At 42.2% G+C, this 17,811-nt stretch overlaps 1 protein-coding gene across 1 annotated transcript in view; it reads left to right on the top strand.

Annotated features, from left to right (window-relative positions):
* HTRA3 (HtrA serine peptidase 3) overlaps window positions 1–2,836 on the top strand; it is a 65,267-nt gene extending 62,431 nt beyond the window's left edge. Inside the window, exon 10 of the mRNA XM_040335367.1 lies at window positions 389–2,836. Coding sequence (XP_040191301.1) covers window positions 389–554 — 166 coding nt within the window. The 3' untranslated portion in view covers window positions 555–2,836. The remainder of the gene's footprint in view (window positions 1–388) is intronic.
* Window positions 2,837–17,811: the final 14,975 nt, after the last annotated feature.

Genomic DNA, 17,811 nt, shown 5'->3' with positions numbered 1-17,811 from the left:
AACTCTATATCTGTCTGTAATGGAATGTGTCTTTGTAACCTCCTTTGTGAACCACCAAGTATATCAGCCACAATAAACCACTTTTGAATGCATTGATGTGGTGTCTTCCCCATGTAATGCTGTACCTGAGCCAGTGTTGGCACTGATCATAAAGTATATTCAGAAAGTTTGATTAGTGATATGGGTATTTTTATGTGCTTTCTAAATAATTATTTTGCTCTATGGATCACTGGAAACTAATAAACACCATAACCTAACTTTGTGGTCTAACTACAACATTTTAGGTTGTTCTTAATAGAAAGACTGATAAATGCTGTGTAGGCCTATCAACTATTGTAAATGATAACGTTTCTAGTATAGTGATTAACCCATTTTATCATTTCATCAGAGGTGGGATCAAAGCCGGGGACATCGTTGTGAAAGTTAATGGGCGACCACTGATGACATCAACTGATTTGCACACTGCTGTAATAAATGAATCACCTTTACTACTTGAAGTTAGAAGAGGGAATGATGACCTTCTGTTTAACATAGAACCTGACGTTTCGATGTAATGAAAAAAGAAAAACAATATATAAAACATTTATACAAGTCAGAACATTAAGCTCACAAAATCAAAATCCACCTAATGGAAAGTTCTAAGAACCTTGCCTCAGTACGATCAGATGTTCTTTTGAAAAGCATATGGCATATTTTCCACTGAAACACTCGGAAATGCAGCTGGTGCCAACTATGGAAGGATTGGATCTGGCAAGAGAACTGTCTTTTTTTTCTGGTTTTTATTCAATGGATGTGGAATAGTTGCAGTAAATGTTCTGCACAACAACAAAAAATACCTCTTTTGGAGCCAGTGACTATATTCCTCCTGGTGGGTTAATTGACAATTTGAGCTGCGTCTGTACTGTACGTCATGAACGAAGAACTTGCAGGTCAGTTGAAAATTTCAAAGTTTTTTTTTATCATAAGAGGTACAGAGACAACTAAGGAGTAGAAGAAGTGTGGACACATATGACTTTCCTTAGGCTGTAGAATAGATTCTTTCTATAAAAAAAAAGTATATAAACACCACTGTACAAAATTAAGCAAAACACCAAAATATAACATTACATAAAACATCTTGAATTCAATCCAATAAATAGATGTTAGTATACCAACTGTTTACAAGACCTAGTAGTTTTTGCCTTTAAGACATGCAAAGCAAAAATAAATAGGCTTGTTTAAATGCCCCCTCCGCAGCAACATATGTTTATCTTTCCCTCTCTTACTTGCTGGTACTTCCAGGTGTGACAAAACATATAACTCACTCCTCTTCCTCTCATATGACAATGTTGGTGAAAGACAATTGGCATGATATTTGAGGGTGGGAGTAGGAGTCCTTGGCACCATGTAGCCCCAAATAGAGAAATGTAAAATGTACACAAGGTTTGAGCTATACAATATCCCGCCTTCTAAATGCTACCCCTCAATTCAGTTTAGCAGAAAGAAAATACCTTTTTTGCTATGTGGTCATGTGATCACAAAGCTCCATCTCTTCTATGTAATGTAGAGGTACAACAAGGGAGCTGAATCGAAAAGAGCATTGATGCCACCCAGTTGCGTTCACTGCTTTAGGCATTGCCAGAGGGAAAGGGTGTTCCCTCGGACCAGCCAAACATTTGCATAGGGGAAATGGAGCTGTGCATAGAAAGACAAAAATTATTTTTGCTAAAATGTGTGCAGGACAATAGGGAACACTAGGGAGACAGAATTTAAAAGGCGGTGTGTTGTATTGCCAAACTTCTACTTTAATTTCGTCACTCTTGGTGGATGAATGGATCAAAGAAAGGTGTGCTGCTGGGTCATCCTCTAACTGGGGGATAGTGATCTACAACGTATTGTATATCTTAATTAAAAAAAACTTACAAAGTCTTTATTGATTTAGCTTAGAAATGGCTGCCTCCTCTGTTTTGCAGGCAACACAAATAGTTTAACTAGTATTGGCTATCCATTAGAATTTTGTAAAATCATGTGAATCAGGAAATCAAAGGACCAGCATTCTATTTTTAACATTGTCTAAGAAAAGTTGCTACCCTATGTAATGAATATAATAGGTATAAAAAATAAGAATCAAAAAATATTTACTGTACCCTCAAACTTTGGATGACAAAATGTGGAAGCACTCTTCATGTGACATCTGTTTTATGGAAGCTTTAGCGTCCATGTACACTGGGCTTAAAAATTGCTGCTTCTACAGGAGTTTTGCATCTTTGCCTGTAGAAGAAGCTCAATATTATCCTATGTGTCCATGCACATTAGGATGATTAGGGGCATATTTTGAGCTCAGCATGTAGAGGCAGAAAAAAAAATGCATTTTTTAAATGAGTTTACTGGCAGAAAAAAAAAGCTAAACGCGCCTTAACACCTGTACAAAAACGTTCCCCATCAGCAATTTTTTTTCCCAAAAGAACTAGAATTTTTTTATGCTCACTGTGCATAGACCCTAATGCCGCATACACACGATCGGACATTCAGACAACAAAACCGTTTTTTCAGACGGATGTTGGCTCGTACTTGTCTTGCATACACACGGTCATGTACAACACGTACGACGGTACTATAAAAGGGAAGTTCAATACCAAGAACGCAACCTTTTGGGTTCCTTCTGCTAACCTTGTGTTAGTAGAAGTTTGGTGAGAGACGATTTGTGCTTTTTAGCCTCGTGCTTTTCAGTCCGTTACTGCTCCGTTAGAAGAGCAGTCCGTCAGAAGAGAATGCGCTGCGTTAAAAGATTTAAAAATTTGCAGTGTGACGAATGTGCTATCTCCATTATGAACGCTAGTTTTACCAGACCGAGTGATTCCATCTCGTACTTGATTCAGAGCATGCGTGGAATTTTGTGCGTCAGAATTGTCCACACACGCTTGGAATTTACAAGAACGAATTTTGTTGTCAGAAAATTTGAGATCCAGCTCTCAAATTTTTGTTGTCAGAAATTCCGACAGCAAATGTCCAATGGAGCCTACACACGTTCGGAATTTCCGACAACAAGCTCTGAACAAACATTTGTTGTCGGAAATTCCGGGCATTTGTACGCGGCATTAGAGTTAAGGTGACACTACTGAATGGTCAACTCTAGCTTGATGTCACTTGCCAAAAGCCCCTTCACTGAGATAATACGACCAACGCTCCAGTTTTTTGGTCTACTGACCAGCATCAGTAGAGAGAGAGGGGGAGTTCTAAGTTTCTGAAAAGGTAAGCATGTCTGGTAAGATTGTATATTTAGTACTCATAGTTTTGTAGAAATGGGGGGGGGGGGGGGTTCATAGCACTTAGAGTGTAGTTTCACTTTTATACCCAAACCCCATCTCATTCAGCTTTATCTAGACTGTTTCTGCAAAAAGCAGAGATAGCCAAAAGCATTGCATAGATGAGTCAACCAGTTAATAAGGTTTTTTAGCTAGTCAGAAAACAAAATAGAAATGTTTATCACATCTGGGGCTAGCCATACCTTAAATAAAATGGCATTATTAGATTTGGCCAATCCACCCAACCCCACTTGTGTTATTCTGAGCTTAACGATCTAATAATTAGTATTAGTGCTATGTTTGTAATCTACTGATGCGATTATTGGTGCACTTGGGTAATATTTCTACAGCTATCAGGTCCACTTTAAATAAATAGGTACTTTGGACCATATGCTATGGAAATTCCATCAGAATCTAGTCTTTCTAGAATATATTGCACGATTCTTATAGAATTAATGACTTATAAATGCGCAGTAAACACATCTTGTGCAAAGTCATATGGGTACCCATCAGTGCCTTGATCCACAGGAAAATCCTTCTACTTTATGCAGGTAATTTACTTTGTATTTTGTGTACTGTATATATTTCTGCTGTAAAAAAATAAAGTTTATATACTGTATAAAAGTGTGTCATGTGATTTTTTGAAAATCATTTTTTTCTTTTTAAGTATTGTTAGATGTCAAATTTAAGATGCAAGTGGATAGATTACTGCCACAGGCTGGTGTGGATCCAGTGTGTCACCTCACCAGTGGTAGACATAAGCAAAAGTCTAAGGAGAGTTTTTTTGTCCCTAGGAACCTTTAGCATTGGAATTAATGCAGAGCTGTTTGGCATTGCCAAGTTGCAGCCCTGATGTTTGCCCCACTAGATAGAGTTGAAGATCTTACAGGGAACCAGGCAAAGCATAGTCCTCATGCAAGCCAATGTCATGGTTGAGGCAAAGTTATAGTATATAGACAATGGCCAACCATAGAAAATGAACCAGAAAAAGCAAGAAACTTTATTATGGTATAAGGGCAAGTTTTTAGAAACCAAAACGCAGGATGAGTCCATACCAGGGTAACATAAAAATATGAGATAAAGTCTATGGGCCAGATTCTCAGAAGAGTTACGACGGTGTATCTCAGGAAACACCATCGTATCTCTGTTTCTGAGCCCGGGTATCTATGCGAGTGATTCCTAGAATCATTTTCTCATAGATACGGCCAAGATCTGACAGGTGTAAGTCACTTACACCGTCGGATCTTAGATGTAATGCAACGCCGGCCGCTAGGTGGCGTTTACGTTCAGGTATCATTTGACTATGCAAATGAGCCTGATACGCCGATTCCCGAATGAATTTGCGTCGCGTACTCGGCGCTTACGTCGTTTCCGTAAGCGTAAGGTTACCACTACTATATGAGGGGTAACCTTACGCCAGTCCGCCGTATGCCATGTTAAGTATGGCGTCGGATCCGCGTCGTCTTTTTCCGTCGGTTACGTCGTTTTCCTAAGTCATTCTTGAATACGACTTTAAGTCAATGACGCACACGTCGGCGTTATTGACGTTTTCCGTCGTGAGCTGGAGCATGCGCACTGGGCTATTTTTCAGCCCGGCGCATGCACAGTTCAATCGGCGTGGTGGCGCGCTTAATTGGAATGCAAGCCGCCCCCTTCTAATTACGCGGCCATATGCCGGGCCATTTACACTATGCCGCCGCAAATTACGGAGCAAGTGTTTGGGGAATACGGCACTTGCTCCTGTAAGTTGCGGTGGCGTAGTATAAATGGCTTACACTACGCCAACGCAGATTCTTAGAGAATCTGGCCCTATAGGTTGAATGACCAAACTCAGACATTATAAAACTGGAACCTTTGCTATGGTAGGGTGCAAGTTCACTGAACTGACAGACGATATCTGCCATACAGCATTTGTGCCAGGATCAGGTGTAAGCATACATCAACGAGCATACAGTACCTGAAACCACAGAAGATACAGAGTCTGAAAGAAAAGGATGCAAATGCAATAAATCGATTTAGTGTTTTCAGAGGCTCCTTGTCTCATAACATCCTGTTTTTGATAAGATCAGTGGTCACCAGCAATAATGAGAAAAAAAATCATAAGCAAATAGTACACAAGTTGGGCAGAATTAATGAGGTGTTTGTTACATGTCCTATAAGTGTAAATTACAACTTGGTTTGGTAATGATTAAAAACATTTCCACGAGTAACCCACTGGGTACTGTGGCTTTCTTTCCATCCTCTACATTAGGGGTCTTGCTGGTCACATTTGGCATGTTACAAGATTTCACATGGCCTCCAGCTAGGTTCAGTGGTGTATCCCCAATGTTCACAGATTGAAAATTAAGGTCTGCCTCTAACCTAAGGGTGGACTCTGATGGGAACCCTGATGTAGGAGGGACTCTGATTTAAGGGGGGCTCTAATGGAGAACGTGATGTTATGGGGGTTGCTAATGAGAAACCTGATGTACAGGGGCTCTGATGGGGACCATGATGTAAGGGAGGACTCCGATAGGGGACTTGATGTAAGGGGTCTCTGACAGGAATTTTTTTGTTCTGTAAATTTGTAAAATATATGTGGCCCTCATACAAAAAAATTGGGATACCCCTGCTCTACATCATTGCAGGATGCAGGGGTCAGTGGAAGAGACCATTTTTGTTTGGGAGGTTTGCAGTGTTTTTTTTCCCCTAAACTTTGATTGGCACTTTCCAAACTAACGTAACTGTAGTGTAATTGCAGAAAACAAAAACCTACAACATTGTATTTCTGTAGTGTGAACCAACTACTGTCTATTGAGTCCACATTCCCATTGATAGTTATACACATGTTGAAAGCAAGAATAAATAGTAGCTGCATGTGGCTAATTCTTCAAAGCATGGCATATCTGTCCATTTTAAAAGCAGGCACAGTCATAGTATAGTTTCCAATTGTAATAAAATAGGTAGGACAACAGCAATTGAACCTAATTGTAGAGTACAGGACACAGGCTATATATTCATAGACTTTGGATTAGGCCGGGTTCACACTGGTACGACAAACGCTCCGACATTGGGAGCTCATGTTGACGTGTAAAAATCAATGCTTCCCTATGGGAGCCGTCTTAACTGGTCCGAAACAAGTCGGTCCGACTTTTAAAATGCTCCCTGCACTACTTTGGTCCGACTTTGATCCTACTTCAGTCCATTAAATATTATTGAAGTCGGATCTTGCCTGATCCGACTTTGGTATGCGACTTGTGCTCGGATGATCTTGAAGGGGAACTCCACGCCAAATAAAAAAAAAACAAAAAAAAACAGCATGGGTTCCCCCTCTTAGAGCATACCAGGCCCTTCAGTCTGGTATGGATTTTAAGGGAAAGCCCCTACGCTGAATGAACTACGTAGGGTCCCCCCAAAATCCATACCAAACCTTTATGCAAGAACGCAGCCCGGCCGGTCAGGAAAGGGGGTAGGGATGAGCGAGCGCCCCCCCTCCTGAACCATACCACATTACATGCCCTCAACATGGGGGGTGGGTGCTTTGGAGCAGGGGGGTCCCTGCGCCCCCCCACCCCACAGCACCTTGTCCCCATGTTGATGAGGACAAGGGCCTCTTCCTGACAACCCTGGCTGTTGGCTGTCAGGCTCTGTGGGCGGGGGGGCTTGCAGGAATCTGGGAGCCCCCTTTAATAAGGGGACCCCCAGATCCCAGCCCCCCACCCTATGTGAATGAGTATGGGGTACATTGTACCCCTACCCATTCACCTGGAAAAAAAAGTGTCAAAAATAAAACACTATACGCAGGTTTTTAAAGTCGTTTATTAGGCAGCTGCGGGGGTCTCTTCCGACTTCTTCTCCAATCTGCGTTTTTTCTCCCCTCTCCGGCTCTTCTCCGCTCTCTCTCCGGTTCTTCTTCCTCTGTCTTCTGCTGGGTCTCCTCCGTTATTTTCCACTCTTTTGCTCGTTCTTGCCCAGTCTTCTCCGCTGTCTTCTTCCAAAGTTGACACGACACTCTCGCCGGTCTAATGCCTGGTGTAGATATATATGTATATGTATATGTATATCTATCTATATATCTCTGTCTCTGTCTCTCTCTCTCTCTCTCTATATATATATATATATATATATATATATATACAGTGATGAAAATAAGTATTTGAACACCCTGCTATTTTGCAAGTTCTCCCACTTGGAAATCATGGAGGGGTCTGAAATTGTTATCGTAGGTGCATGTCCACTGTGAGAGACATAATCAAAAAAAAAAAATCCAGAAATCACAATGTATGATTTTTTTAACTATTTATTTGTATGATACAGCTGCAAATAAGTATTTGAACACCTGAGAAAATCAATGTTAATATTTGGTACAGTAGCCTTTGTTTGCAATTACAGAGGTCAAACGTTTCTTGTAGTTTTTCACCAGGTTTGCACACACTGGAGGAGGGATTTTTGCCCACTCCTCCACACAGATCTTCTCTAGATCAGTCAGGTTTCTGGGCTGTCGCTGAGAAACACAGATTTTGAGCTCCCTCCAAAGATTCTCTATTGGGTTTAGGTCTGGAGACTGGCTAGGCTACGCCAGAACCTTGATATGCTTCTTACAGAGCCACTCCTTGGTTATCCTGGCTGTGTGCTTCGGGTCATTGTCATGTTGGAAGACCCAGCCTCGACCCATCTTCAAAGCTCTAACTGAGGGAAGGAGGTTGTTGCCCAAAATCTCGCAATACATGGCCCCGGTCATCCTCTCCTTAATACAGTGCAGTCGCCCTGTCCCATGTGCAGAAAAACACCCCCAAAGCATGATGCTACCACCCCCATGCTTCACAGTAGGGATGGTGTTCTTGGGATGGTACTCATCATTCTTCTTCCTCCAAACACGGTTAGTGGAATTATGACCAAAAAGTTCTATTTTGGTCTCATCTGACCACATGACTTTCTCCCATGACTCCTCTGGATCATCCAAATGGTCATTGGCAAACTTAAGACGGGCCTTGACATGTGCTGGTTTAAGCAGGGGAACCTTCCGTGCCATGCATGATTTCAAACCATGACGTCTTAGTGTATTACCAACAGTAACCTTGGAAACGGTGGTCCCAGCTCTTTTCCATTGACCAGCTCCTCCCGTGTAGTCCTGGGCTGATTTCTCACCTTTCTTAGGATCATTGAGACCCCACGAGGTGAGATTTTGCATGGAGCCCCAGTCCGAGGGAGATTGACAGTCATGTTTAACTTCTTCCATTTTCTAATGATTGCTCCAACAGTGGACCTTTTTTCCCCAAGCTGCTTGGCAATTTCCCCGTAGCCCTTTCCAGCCTTGTGGAGGTGTACAATTTTGTCTTTGGACAGCTCTTTGGTCTTGGCCATGTTAGTAGTTGGATTCGTACTGATTGTATGGGGTGGACAGGTGTCTTTATGCAGCTAATGACCTCAAACAGGTGCATCTAATTTAGGATAATAAATGGAGTGGAGGTGGACATTTTAAAGGCAGACTAACAGGTCTTTGAGGGTCAGAATTCTAGCTGATAGACAGGTGTTCAAATATTTATTTGCAGCTGTATCATACAAATAAATAGTTAAAAAATCATAAATCCATGATTTCCAAGTGGGAGAACTTGCAAAATAGCAGGGTGTTCAAATACTTATTTTCCTCACTGTATATATATATATATATAGAGAGAGAGATATAGATAGTTTATATATATATATATATATATATATATATATATATATATATATACAGTATATTACAGAAACACACAGTCTTAGAAATAAATGTAAACAAACATTTTAAAATGTATTAAAACATAGACAATGTCAGTAGGGCAGTGGATGATGTCAGAAGAGCAGTAGATGTATCAGTAGTTTTTGAGCTTTGTAATTAAAATTATTTTTAGGAGCCCCGTTGGGGGGGATTTGGTGACATATCAGGGGTCTTTACAGACTCCTGATGTCTCACTTTTGAAAACAGAGAAAGTGACTGGGGACAGAGATTCCCAAGTCCCCATCAATGAATGAATGGAAAGTGCTCTGTGCTGAGCAGCTTTCTGTTAGTTCACAAACTGAAGCATAGTAAACACAGTGGGCAGCAAGGAGAGTCTGCGTCAAATGGGTGATTAGGGTGTGCCAAGGACACCCTATATACCCCCTGCGCCGCCTATGCTGCAACCTCTACAATACCTTGGGAACTGGACCCGAACCCCGTGCTATGAGGATGGCGCGTAATGTTGCTTCAGGCACTGGATTCTGGTTGGTTGCTCACCTCAGCACTGAGTGCAACAGGAAAGTTAGCTATTTGTAAAGTAGTACATCTCCCAGCTGCACTGTGATTCTGTTTACCCCTAAAGTATACAGTATTGACATAGGGTTCAGTGGGAGAACCACAGTGCACAATGATGGACCAAGATTTTGACACACCTGGAAGTGTCAAATGCCAAGATTCTGCTGGAGGCCATAGCTCATGAAGATGGAACCAATGACTTGCTGCCCACTAAAGAGGTAAGTAATAAGCGTCTTCTTCTGCAGGCTGTTTGCTTTCCCATTTTAATGTACGATGACAAACAGGGATTGTCCTGGAAATCAGGGACAACTGGCTATAAAGCTTTCCTTCTTATAAAGCTTTCAGCATCAATGGTAGAACCATTGGGTTTGTGGGGTGCAGCCACCTTCCCAGTTGGTGGAGTCTGTGCCTTTTCGGCATAAACAGTTAAAGGTCGGAAAAGTCACACCACGTTCTTTCATGCAGCTGTCTTCTACCACAGCTGTGTAAACATCTGCAGACATGAATGAAAAGGTTATGGTGAGAGGAGACATATAAACAAACTGAGTTTAGCCAAGGTGCAGATGTATTACTCATTCCTCCTATTCTTCCTGCACTCATCAGTTTGGTTGCACCAAGTAATGTGCATCACATTTACAGGATCACTATTAAATGGGTAGGCAATCCATCTTTAACCACTTCATGACCACCCAAAGTAGATTTACATCACTCTTCTTTGAGTAGGCTGCCATTTTTAAAGCTTGACTCCAGCCAAACAGCTAAATACAAATATAGGCCCAGATTCACAAAGCACTTACGCCGACGTAAGTGCAAATGTGCGCCGTCGTATCTGTGCGCCAGACCCACAAACAGACATGCACCTAAAACCAGGCTACACCCCACCGACGTAGCTTGCACACGCCGGCGTAGGGTGGGCACGCATTTAGGCTGGATGCATGGGGCTGCTCCCATTGATTAGCCATTCAAACATGCAAATGAGGGAAATACGGCGATTCACGAACGTGCGTGTGCCCGGCGCATGTTACGCAAGATGCGCGTAAGTTGTACGTCCGGCGTAAAGTTATTCCCCATAAAGGAGGTGCAACCCAGCAACAGACATGCACAGGTCTGCACCAGGGAACACAAGCCGGCATATTGTGCGTTGGACGTGTGTCTGGCTGGGCGTACGTTATGTTCACGGCGTACGCAGTGATCCGGCGTAGCTTAGGCAGTTTTGCCGGCGTGGTTGTGAGCAGGCGCAGGGGGATGCATCCACGTCACGGCACATGCTCAATTCGTGATACCTACCTGTCTGGCGCTTGGCCCATCATTTGCATGGGGTCACGCCTCATTTGCATGGGTTCACGCCCACTTCCACCTACGCCGACGTGCGCCTTCGGAACAAACGCCACGATGGCGCAGCGTTGGGAGTACTGGCTTGCTGAATGCAATGCTTGCCTCTCTGCGCTGCGTTGGCGTTGCATACGGTGGTTACTCTACGGTGGCGTAATGTGCGCCTTGCTCTTTGTGAATCTGGGCCATAAAGTACACATAAGTTGCTGTTTTACATGCCAAATTATTTGTTTTACTGTTCATCCAGTGCCGAGATTAACACAGCTCTGCCTCGCAGTATAGCCCGGTCTGGCAGGGCAGGAGTCCTGATTTTTCTTTGCTGAAGTTTAGCAGCATTTATAGGTCTTGACCCTCCCCCAGCAGGTGAAAAGCATTGAAAAGAGAAGCAGCAAACTGATTAGCTAGTTATTCTGTCACTCTGCTCACTAATCCTATTAGCATGTGCCTTGTTAGCACATAAATACTGCAGTACAACCAATTGGCTCCTTGTACTGCTTCTTCTTTCCCCAGTCTGAGTTCTGCTATACATGAACTGCATACCGTATATACAAATACTTAAATCATTGTCGAATATTTAATATAGTTGCGCTATGACAAAGGCACAGGGCAAAGTAATTGCAGTGTATATAAAGGAGGCAAAGTCTGATCTAAAGCTTTATTCTATATAAACAGTACTATGCAAAAGTTTATGGCAGGTGTAAAAAAATTTGGTAAATTAAGAATACTTTCAGAAATTGTAGTTAAAGCGGAATTCCACCCGCAGTTTTTTTTAAAGTCAGCAGCTACAAACACTGTAGTAGCTGCTGACTTTTAATAAGGACACTTACCTGTCCTAGGTGCCCGCGATGTCACGGCGCCGCCATCCTCACTAAGGGAAACAGCCAGTGGAGCCTTGCAGCTTCACTGCCAGTTTCCTACTGCGCATCCGCAAGTCTCGCGGTGCTTTGTGAATGGGTGGCTTCTCTCTGGGATACACACAGGCCCAGATTCTTGTACAATGGGTGTATCTCTGCGGCGGCGTAACGTATCCGATTTGCGTTATGCCGCCGCAACTTACATGGGCAAGTGCTGTATTCTCAAACCACTTGCTTCGTAAGTTGCGGCGGCATAGCGTAAATTGGCCGGCGTAAGCCCGCCTAATTCAAATGTGGAAGGGGGGGCGTGTTTTATGTTAAACTACTGTGACCCCACGTGATTGACGTTTTTGCGGAACGGCGCATGCGCCGTCCGTGGAATTTCCCAGTGTGCATTGCTCCAAAGTACGCCGCAAGGACGTCATTGGTTTCGACGTGAACGTAAATGACGTCCAGCCCCATTCACGGATGACTTACGCAAACAACGTAACTTTTTCAAATTTTGACGCGGGAAAGACGGCCATACTTAACATTGGCTGCGCCTCATATAGCAGGGGCAACTATAAGCTGGGAAAAGCCTAACGTAAACATCGTAACTTTACTGCGTCGGCCGCGTGTACGTTCGGGAATTCGCGTATCTAGCTAATTTGCATACTCAACGCAGAATTCGACAGAAGCGCCACCTAGCGGTCCAAAAAAAAATGCAGTTAGGATCCGACGGCGTAAGAGACTTACGCCTGTTGGATCTAATGGATATATATGAGTAACTGATTCTAAGAATCAGACGCATAGATACGACAGCTCGGATTAGGACTTACGACGGCGTACATGGCACTGCGCCATTGTAAGTCCTTTAAGAATCTGGGCCACAGTTCCCAGAAGGCAGTGCGCCCCATTCCTCAGAAGACAACGCGAGGAGGATGAGGAAGAAGACCTGCCGCTGACTAGAAAGAGGCAGATTAGGAAGATCTGCATAGCAACCGTAATTTCTGGTAAGTAAAAAAATATATTTTTTCTATTTTTTTTTTAGGTTTTTTGTTTAATTTTTTTTTTTTTTTTAGGGTGGAACTCCACTTTAATGCTTTCAGTAATAGAAATAGAAGCTTTAATATTTTGTTAATTTATAAAAAATAAACTAAGTAAAAAAAAAAGTAAATGGACAGATAACAATTTTTCTAAGTATACTTGCACACAGTTTTTGAAGGAACTCGTCAGGTAGGTTGTTCTAAACCACTTCTGTGGTTGTAAAACAATGGAAATGCTAGCGTGCAGGGTAATTGTATAAGTAGCAGACAATAATGGATGATTAATCTAAAATGTCCAGGGGAAGGGAATTAAAAAGTCCATGATGAAGATGGATGACAATTCATAAATGGTGAATCTTGAGGACGACACGCACTGAGGCCACAGCTTTTCTCTGGAGTAAAGCCAGCTCTGAGATGCAACATAAACAGAAAAGCACCTGAGTGCAATGTTTAATGTACAATAGCAGGTAGAAGCTGGCAGTTCTTGTGTTGTTTCGGGTAAGCCTAATTGAATCAGCTTGGAGCGCAGCGCCTGTAGGCATGTGACGTCACCAGGGTGACGGAAGAACCACAGCGCATTTCACAGCATGCGTGAAGCTCGTACGGAGCACACGTGCCTCTTTTCTTAAGACCTTGGACTTGAGATAGGAGCGCGTATGCTCCATACGAGCTTTGCGCATGCTCTGAAACACACTGTGGTTCTCCCCTCACCCCGTTGACGTCACATGCCTACTGGTGCTGCGCTCTCCAAGCTGATTCCATCAAGCTTACCCGGAACAACACAGGACTCCCTGGCCTTTTGCAAACAAACTGCCTCCTGCTACAGCCAATCATTTCTATGTTTTGATTAATCAGTCCAGAGCACCTGCTACCATTTTACTGCACCCTGGTTCCTATGTTTTTGTGCATAGGACATGAAAACAAGGCTAAGCGAAGGCGTAAGCCCGCCTAATTCAAATGTGGAAGGGGGGGCGTGTTTTATGTTAAACTACTGTGACCCCACGTGATTGACGTTTTTGCGGAACGGCGCATGCGCCCTCCGTGGAATTTCCCAGTGTGCATTGCTCCAAAGTACGCCGCAAGGACGTCATTGGTTTCGACGTGAACTTAATTAAATTTTACATGGTCCAGAAACATTCTTTTTTTTTTTTATAGATATTGAAAAACTGATAATACTATTTTTGTTTTAAAAAAACTTCTTCTCATGCCATTTCTGTTGGATGTGAAATAGTATGATAAAAAATAGGACAGTTAAGGTGGCTATAGATGGGTCTTTTTTTGTTGGTCAGCCAGATGGCCAATAAAAAAAAAAGCAAACAGATCCCCCATTTACACAAGCTAGGTGGAAGGAGGAATTCTCTAACCTATGTTATTGTACTCTGACAGTGGGCACTCCTCCTGCAGCTGATTGGCTTCTGCCGCTCACTGAATTAAAATTGTCATCAAAAGTTAATTGATCGATAGTCTTCTGTCAAGTGGGAAAACCATAGTCCATGCTGCGCTGGCCAAATTTCGATCCATCTACGGCCAGCTTTAGGCTTCACGCACACTGGCTGTTTTTACCACTGCTACTAGGGGCGTATGGCAATTTTTAAACACCCCTGCATGCTAGCCTATGTGTCCATGCACATATAGGCATTTAGAGGCGTTTATTGGCATAAAAAGAAAAAAAAAGACTACCAGCACGTCTAGCAGCAACAGCGTTTTGGCAGAAAAAATACTTAATGCGTGTAAACACGTGTAAACGCATTTAAAACGCACATTAATGATAGGCACATTTAGTGCTTGAGCATTAATTCATTTCAATGGGCAGAATAAATTATTATCTCAGCAAAAAAAAAACACACCCAAGCTTTTGAGACGCCAATACGTGGTGCACGTGTTTACAAACATCAAACATTTTTCTCTGCCAAAATGCCTCTGTCAGGAGGAAAGGCATTTAGGAGAGCTGGGCAAATGCCCTGTGTGTATGAGGCCTTATGCCACGTACACACAATCATAATTTCCGTCAACAAATTTTCAATGTGTAGGCTCCATCCGACATTTGCTGTCGGAATTTCCGACAAAAATTTGAGAGCTGGTTCTCAAATTTGCCGACAACACGTTTTATCCACGCATGCTCGGAATCAAGCAGAAGAGCCGCACTGCCTATTGAACTTAATTTTTCTCGTCTCGTTGTACGTGTTGTACTTCACCGCGTTCTTGACGTTCTGAATTTTCAACAACATTTGTGTGACATTGTGTATGCAAGACAAGTTTGAGCGAACAATCCGTCGAAAAAAAAATCCAAGTTTTTTTTGTCGGAATGTCCGACCGTCTGTACGCGGCATTAGACTTTTATACATGGCCTTGAATGTGAACAGGGCTTTTGCTCACCGCCAGATGGTAGATGCGATTACCTGCTTGTCGTTATAAATCATAAATCATGCCACTGTGCTGAGACCATCATATTTTTCTTTTTCAAGGGTTAGTTGAGGGTAGAAATATTGAGAAAGCCAACATTATATTGTAAGTTCCTACACAACAAATGTGAATGATCCTAGGTATTCAGTAAAACACCGCCTAGAACATTTTGCCCATAAGGAGCATGTGAATGTAAGAACACACCACCATCTCTAGACACAGCTCTGCACCAATAAATCTGGTCTGGTCTCCTTTATCTCCAAACTGCGGCCCTCGGTCCAGATGCAGTTCTTTATCTGGCCCTTGGGGTACCATTTCTCTAATATGGGGTTCTATTCTTCTAACTAACACGAATTATGAAGCACTATTTCCTTCACGGATACCAATGATGTGGCGCTATTCCTCCAACGGATACCAACAATTGGGAACTTTTCCTCCAACTAATACCAATGATGGGGAACTATTCCATCATCTAATACCTATGATTAATAAACATAGGAAAATTACATGGGATTTTTAAGGTGCATAAAAAATACAAATGATTTATACCCTGCAGAGTTAATATCTTGTACTGCCCCCTTTGGCAAGTATCACAGCTTGTAAACGCTTTTTGTAGCCAGCCAAGAGTCTTTCAATTCTTGTTTGAGGTATCTTTGCCCATTCTTCCTTACAAAGGTCTTCCAGTTCTTTGAGATTTCTGGGCTGTTTGTCACGCACTGCTCTTTTAAGGTCTAGCCATAGATTTTCAATTATGTTGAGGTCAGGAGATTGTGAAGGCCATGACAAAACCTTCAGTTTACACCTCTTGATGTAATCCCCCGTGGATTTTGAGTTGTGTTTAGGATCATTATCCATGTGTAGAAGCCATCCTCTCTTTAACATCAGCTTTTTCACAGATGGCATCAAGTTACCATCCAAAATTTGCTGAAATGATATTGAATCCATTTTCCTTCTACTCGTGAAATGTTCCCTGTGCCACTGGCTGCAATACAACCCCGAAGCATGATTGATCCACCCCCATGCTTAACAGTTGGACAGAGATTATTTTCATTAAATTCTGTGCCCTTTCTTCTCCAAACGTACCTTTGCTTATTCTGGCCAACAAGTTCTATTTTAACCTCACCTGTCCACAGAACTTGTTTCCAAAATGCATCAGGCTTGTCTATATGTTCATTTGCAAAGTTCAAACGCTGATTTTTGTGGTGAGGACATAGAAGGTTTTCTTCTGATGACTCTTCCATGAAGACCATATTTGTACAAGTATCTCTTTATAGTGGAATAGTGTACCATAACTCCAGTGTCTGCCAGATCTTTCTGAAGGGATCCTGCAGTCAAACGTGGGTTTTGAATTGCTTTTCTTACAATCCTGCGAGCTGTTCTGTCTGATATTTTTCTTGGTCTTCCAGATCTTGCTTTAACTTCCACTGTTCCTGATGAATGCCATTTTTTAATTACATTCCGAACAGAGGATATTGACATCTGAAAACGCTTTGCAATCTTCTTATAGCCTTCTCCAGCTTTGTGAGCGTCAACTATTTTCAGTTTCAGTTTTCTAGACAACTGCTTAGAAGAATCCATGGTGCTGATTGTTGGGGCAAGGTCAGATGAGTCTGGGCATTTAAAACCTTTGAGATTGACATCACCTGGTCTTCCCAGACGATAATTGAGAACAATCCACGACACTGGCAGGTCTCAGCTTTGCAAAGGGAGCAGTGCATTCTATAAATTCTGCAGGGTGCCCAAACTTTTGCAGACACCATTTTTTTGTTTTCTGTAATTTTGAAAGTGTAAATCATGAAAATAAAATCTAACTTTTTTTTACATATTATAAGAATGTCTAATCTGTAATTTGATGCCTTTTGGAGATTTTTCCATCTTTCCTTGGCTTCGTTATACACATTAATACAAATTTTTACCTGGGGTGCCCAAACTTTCGATCCCCACTGTATATAATTACATGTGTTTTTAAATGCAAGCAGTGTAGGTACCTGACTTTGACCTGATGCAAGTATGCTTATAGGAAAAAAGTAGAGTGACATAGAGAGAGATGAACTCCCCACTGTGCTGCTTCTCTTTTTACTGTCCAGTCACAGGCTGTTGCAGGTCCATGATAATCTTGGCTCAGAGGAAGTGGGTTGAAGGATGCTGGTCACTCGACTGGGGACATTTGGTGGTAGAAAAAATGTACTGCAAAGAATATTATACTGTATATCCTCAATGATTCGAAATAAACGGAATCCTCGACTACTTACCAGGTTTGAGCGCACCTGTCAGGAGGGTCCCCAGGAGCTCAGCCTCTTTTCACAATTGTACCGATCTTTAAACACCACTATAAATTCCAAAAAACTATAATATATGTTGAAGTGGGAGGAGGAAATAAATCAAACCTTTGCCCTTAGAGGACTGGAATGATATCTGAGCCCAAACTTCTAAAAACTCCATCAACATTTTAGTTCTTGAGAACTTCTATAAAAAAATAAATAAAAAAAATGTAATGTAGGTGGTAACTCACACTCGCATGAAAAGAAAAAGTTTCATCCCATAACGCAATGTATTTTAGGGGCTGCACTACACAAGACACACTATGTACTTTATTTAGTGGTCCTGTCCCATAGTGCAAAGACTATGGATACATGTGTACCACCTTATTAGAACAC

The sequence above is a fragment of the Rana temporaria genome, chromosome 1 (genome assembly GCF_905171775.1).
Source record: "Rana temporaria chromosome 1, aRanTem1.1, whole genome shotgun sequence".
Taxonomy (NCBI): domain Eukaryota; kingdom Metazoa; phylum Chordata; class Amphibia; order Anura; family Ranidae; genus Rana; species Rana temporaria.
The sequence above is the reverse complement of the archived record's forward strand: the minus strand, read 5'-3'. Positions and strand labels throughout refer to the sequence as shown.